At 46.0% G+C, this 5,404-nt stretch overlaps 1 protein-coding gene across 2 annotated transcripts; it reads left to right on the top strand.

Moving 5' to 3' along the window:
- The first annotated feature begins 2,371 nt into the window (after positions 1-2,371).
- Positions 2,372-4,253, top strand: LOC144140813 (uncharacterized). 2 transcript variants are annotated; one of them, XM_077672327.1, is made up of 4 exons: positions 2,372-2,845; positions 2,940-2,999; positions 3,283-3,354; positions 3,419-4,253. In XM_077672327.1, the coding sequence occupies exons 1-4, from the start codon at positions 2,644-2,646 to the stop codon at positions 4,108-4,110; spliced, it is 1,026 nt and encodes a 341-aa protein (XP_077528453.1). In that variant the 5' UTR covers positions 2,372-2,643; the 3' UTR covers positions 4,111-4,253. The 2 variants fall into 2 exon arrangements, with proteins under 2 accessions (XP_077528453.1, XP_077528454.1); XM_077672328.1 differs by having other exon boundaries at positions 3,283-3,562.
- The last annotated feature ends 1,151 nt before the right edge of the window (positions 4,254-5,404 follow it).

Here is a 5,404-nt window from a genome sequence, read left to right on the forward strand (position 1 = left end):
AGCACCGGATAATTTGGTCGCCGAAATTTGGACACCGAAATTTCCGCACCGAAATATCCTGCACCGAAATGTCCCCGAGCCGTCTGGAGTTTGTCCGGTGCTCCCTGAAAAAATTCGCCTAGGAGCGTTTCTTTTGATTATCTTTATCTCCAGATAATCTGCGGCCGGTGGTGTTAATATTCTCATAATATACGTAGTTCGATGTGATTTTTAAATGTCTCACTCAATTTCTACCCAGGATTATTCGATACTACATTTTAATTTAAAAACCTAATTGTAACGTTAATGTAACGACACGTTCCAATTTTCGAAGTGGAACTGGAACGCGTTCCTTTCGCAATAAAGGAACTTGTAACGGGAACTCGTTTCAAAATTGGCAAGGAACGAGGAACGAGCTTTCGTTCCTATTTTGGAGAAACGTGTACAACACTGGATTGTTCTATAAGGGCTCGATAAAATAAATTAATCGAAAGGTATATATTGCGGCTGCATTGCGTAGTCTAACCCATGTAACGTATTCTTTAAGTATTCGTGAAGGTCTATACCCTGAGTGGAGCAGAAGAGGAAGCACCATGAGCTGTTACATCATTTGAGGTCATTCGTGGCGTCGCAATGACCAGCCGCCAGAGCGCAAGCCGCGCCTTCCTAATTGCTTCGCTTTCTCTGAGCTTCACAGCTGGGGTGTCATGTCTCTAGGCCAGCGTTGAACAGCTGATATATGTGATAAGGCTGAATTTACACACGAAACACAGGAAGCACGCAGACGAAAGCGGTGCTTTGCGGGCGATTGTTTCCTCAGTGTCGGCATCGCTGGCGCACCGGCTGGGCAATGTGTGTGTGCCTTTCAAAGCGATGGTAGGAATCCAATGATTTAGTAGATATAGCTAGGCGGGAGGCGGCGAAATCTCACGCAAAAGCGAACTTTTACGAAGCACTGTGTGCATAGTCCTTGCGTTTGCTCGCGATAATTAGGTTTACAAGTTTTAAACCTGAGCCATTTTCGGGTTATCCGGGCATTCGAAATTCTGATTGTCACGCCTTTCATAGTTGATATCGACGTTTCGTGTGTTCAAGCATGGGTTATAGGTTAAGCAGCATAGCAATCCGTTAAATTTAGCCCTGCGGGATTGCTAATGTCTAGTGACAACCAAGTCAGCGGATAGGATAGGGTGACGAAAACAGCCCTTTAGAACCAAGTGTTCCCAATTGTACCCAAAAGATCAGCTTGTTTTCGACATCCATGCATTGCACTTACACGCTCTAAATGCACACCATCATGTAGAGCTTCAGTGGATTCCTGCCCACTGCGGTATAACTGGGAACGTCAAGGCGAACACTGCGGCATCGATAGCGCATGATCTGTACGGGCCAGTGATACCGATACCGTTCTCCAGATAAGATGCTTCTGCCCTTGCGCCCAAGGCTGCCTGGAGATTTCAGCGATCTATGTGGGCTGTTGCGCACAAAATTGCGCGCCGCTTCACTCCATAGACCCGCACGGGAACTTTAGGATGCCTGACGAACTTTCCAAGCATGACGAAGCGGTTCTTCACCGCGTGCGGCTAAATGTCGTTTATTTATTTATTTATTTATTTATTTATTTATTTATTTATACATACTGCAGCCCAATTAGGCTACCGCAGGAGTGGGTTGGTACATAGAATGCAAAACACTTTTCTTCACAGAATAACACATATAAAAACACAACACATTTAAATTCACTTATTCATAAAGTTTAGACATAATAGATAATAAGTACAGCAAGACATTGAAATTATGCAAAACTGACATAGCACAATGAATTTAAATTCTGCAAAAATTTTCCCAAAGGCAATGACCTAATTTCACCTAGTAGTAGGTTCCATTTTTCAATTGTTCGCGGGAAGAAGGTGTACTTAAATAGATTAGTTCGTGGAGGAAAAGTTGCAAGGTTGAGTTTGTGGCTATTTCTAGTAGATGTAAGTTTATCGGGCGACAAATAGCGGTTCTGTTGTGAGTAGCGCGGAGTATTCGTAAGAATATGTAAAAGTTTAAGACATTCGCGTTCACGGCGCTCGGACTGGGGTTGTAATTCTAGTGTAGCAAGGTGGGATGACGGCGAAAAGCTGCAATCGAAACGGCGGAAAATATAACGAATGCATTTTTTTTCTGAACAGATTCAAGTGTGCAAATTTCAGATACTTTATAAGGGTTCCAGACGGTACAGGCGTATTCTAACATAGCTCGGCAAAACTAGATGCCACTCATTCACACTCACTGAAAAAAATATATTTATCCTAACGCACTCACTCACACTCACGCTCGCCACTCCGCCCTTACTCACACTCACTCGTGCTCCCACTGGCCACTCGTCTCCACCACTCACACTCATGGCGAATTCCATTGGGCGAACAGGAGCAAGTGCAGCGAGCAGCCAGAGCAGCACACAGGAGTAACGGGGACGTGTGCTTTCGTTCCGCGAATGAAACATTCGCGCTGCTCCGGGAGCAGAGAAAAGAGAGAGAGGGCGTGATGTCAAGGGTCATGTGACCAAACTTTTCCCGCGCTTGCTCCACGGAGCATTTCGCGCGCTCTCGTCCGCACGCAGTTATTCCGCGCCAGTTTCGCCAGACACGTGCCTTTGGTTTTGTGTTTGCCTTCCTCATGGCGATGAATGATGAAGCCGAGCGGATGTTCATCTCCATGATAAAGGGGTCACCACTACGCGCTACACCAGGTAAGCATTGTGTCTCGCAAAAATTAGCTGCGAGCGATAACAGCGTCAATCTAACGGCTTTGTTTGTGCTCACTACAGTCGTTGTCGATGCCTTGGCCGCGCGGGAGAGCATTGACGAGAATCCCCACGGTAAGCGCCAATAACTAACAAGCAGAGGCCATATTTCGCAATACTTTTTGCCAGTTTTTTTTTTTAATTTCTCGTGCTGAATGGCCCATTTCAGGTAGCGGGAGCGTCGCGGTGTGTGAGAAAACGACGGACGAGGACGGAGCACGTAATTTGCGTATGTATACGTCACGGGGCCGCACTTTTGTGCTGTACTGTCGAACTTTCTTCTGACGTTTATCGTCACTTCTACTGGTTGACGCTTTGAAATTATTTGTATGCCTGTTTGAGTTTACAAAACAAACATCTTTATGTTTGCGTTCAGCTAGGGCTGATGACATGCTACATTCATCGCACCAGGAGACGTTTACTTCGCGAACAGAACACCATAATCATTTGACGTCGCACAGAATAGGAACCTCGGCAGATTTTTTACACTCGCACTTATTTTTCACGTGCAGAAACCACCACTTCATCAAACGCCGGCGAGATGGGAACGGGCCCAGCGCCACAAGGGAAAAGAGGTGGCGGAGGTGAGCTTCTACCGCTGCAGTGCCCGACACATGTGCTTTAAAGCTAGCCTTATTTCTATTTCAGCTCCTGAGTGGACACCAGGGGAAACTAAACTCCTATTAGACTATTACTATAAATACTTCCCTCAAGTTGGCCCTTTCAAAAAGTTTAAGAACAAGAAGATGCTTTTTAAACAGGTTTCCCAGGATCTGGCTGATGTGCTTGGATGCAGCAAAACGCCACAGCAATGTGAAAATCGCGTAAAAACGGTAAGGAGGCAAAAGAGAAAAGCGTGCGATAATAACAACAAGTCCGGTGCTCAACCTTGCCCCGTCCCATTCGACGATGAAATGCGAAAAATTGAAAGCATTGATGACAGCCTCGAGCCCGAAGTCCAAAGGGACTCTTATGGAGCGACGTACAAGGCAACTTCATCAAGTTCCGACAGCTCATCTGATGTACCCTCAACTTCACCTGAAATCTCCAGTACTCCGGCGAGCGGTTCAGACAGTGGGCAAAGCACAAAAGGGCCAGCAGATGCCAAGAAAAGGGAACTTCGTGCTAGTACCAGTCGTATGCAGCAGATGCAATATTTTTTTGACCAAATGCGAGCTATTAGTGCAGAGCGAGCGGCTCGCAGGGAAGAGCTGGAAAAAGAAAAGGAGAAGAGGCGCGCCGAGCGGCGAGCTGAGCGCATTCAAGAACGCCAGGAGCGCCGCAAGATGCACGAAGACAAACTTCAGCTCATCCGCGAGGCCCTGGGGTTCAAGCAATAAAGAGGTGCACTTTGGAGGAACATGTTTTCATGACTGTTTATTTCATACTCAACAATAATGTCCCTGAACATTGGCAAAATCAGACGCTGCTTAAGCGTTGCATTTAATGTTTGAGCAGTATGCTTCCATTAAGACAGATTTTGTGGCTGCCTCCTCTTTAGCCCCATCTTGGATTTCAGTTTTTCTCTCTTAACATCAGCAAGTGCCCGTAAGAGGCTCTCTTCTCTGGGTGTTCCGCTGTAGACTCTGGCTGCACTAGGGTTCGGATCATTAGCACCCTGAGAGTTCACATGCATGTCTGGAACTAGACCATCAGGTGAGTCACCGTTGTCAATGCAGATGTTGTGGAGGACACAACATGCGAGAATAAATTTCGTCATGTTGTCTACTGTCGTGAGGTCCACACGCTGTAGCTGCCGAAACCTACCCTTTAACTCCCCAAACGCATTTTCAATTAGCACTCGGGTAGATGAAAGTTTGGCATTAAATGCCTTGTCAGAGGCATCGAGGCTTCCATAGTCTCGAATGGGAGTCATCAGAAACTCGCGAGATGGGTACGCTGCGTCCCCAAGAATGTGGTATTTCCCAGCGCAGAGTTGAGGCAGTTTCTTCGAAATGGTTGAAAGCCGGAAGATCCTGGAGTCGTGAATTTTACTGGGTGCACCAGTGCTGGCATCTAGGAACCTCTTCCGGTTATCGCATATTCCCTGCAGTGTCAAGGATGGGTAGTGGTGCCGGTTCACATACACTGACCGCACCTTACCAACAGGGCACCTAACCGGAATATAGCTTCCGTCAATGCAGCCAATAGTGTCCGGAAACCCTGAAACCTAAAAGTTGGAAAAAAAAATGTTAGAACGTTTCACACAAAGAGCAAAATGAGCTAACAAAGTAGCAAGTGAAGTCGTGCCATAATTCTTCAAGAACAGCTCATTTTCATATGATTTCCTTGGATGTTGGTTTTGTACTTGTATCTGTTCGTTTTGTACAGTACAACGTAAATTCATTGGCATGGTTATGTGCGTAATATAGCGTGAAATGCATCTACAGTTCCAGCAAAGGGTCATTACGCATAGTAGCCGAGAGCTTCAGCTTGACATGTTTTCGCAAACTCTACTACGTGCAGGTGTGAAGAACTTACAATGTAACTGAAAACAATGGCTTTGCGAGCTCTTCAACAGCCCCATGCAGCATAAATGATAACTCACTGCTTGTTCCAACCTTACTGTTATACACCAAATTCAAGGGTGCCCTGTATATACTATGTTTACCAGAAGTTACATCGCCTTCATGA

The sequence above is a fragment of the Haemaphysalis longicornis genome, unplaced genomic scaffold, assembly GCF_048455015.1.
Source record: "Haemaphysalis longicornis isolate Haplotype H1 unplaced genomic scaffold, Haemaphysalis longicornis Haplotype H1 scaffold_50, whole genome shotgun sequence".
Lineage (NCBI taxonomy): Eukaryota > Metazoa > Arthropoda > Arachnida > Ixodida > Ixodidae > Haemaphysalis > Haemaphysalis longicornis.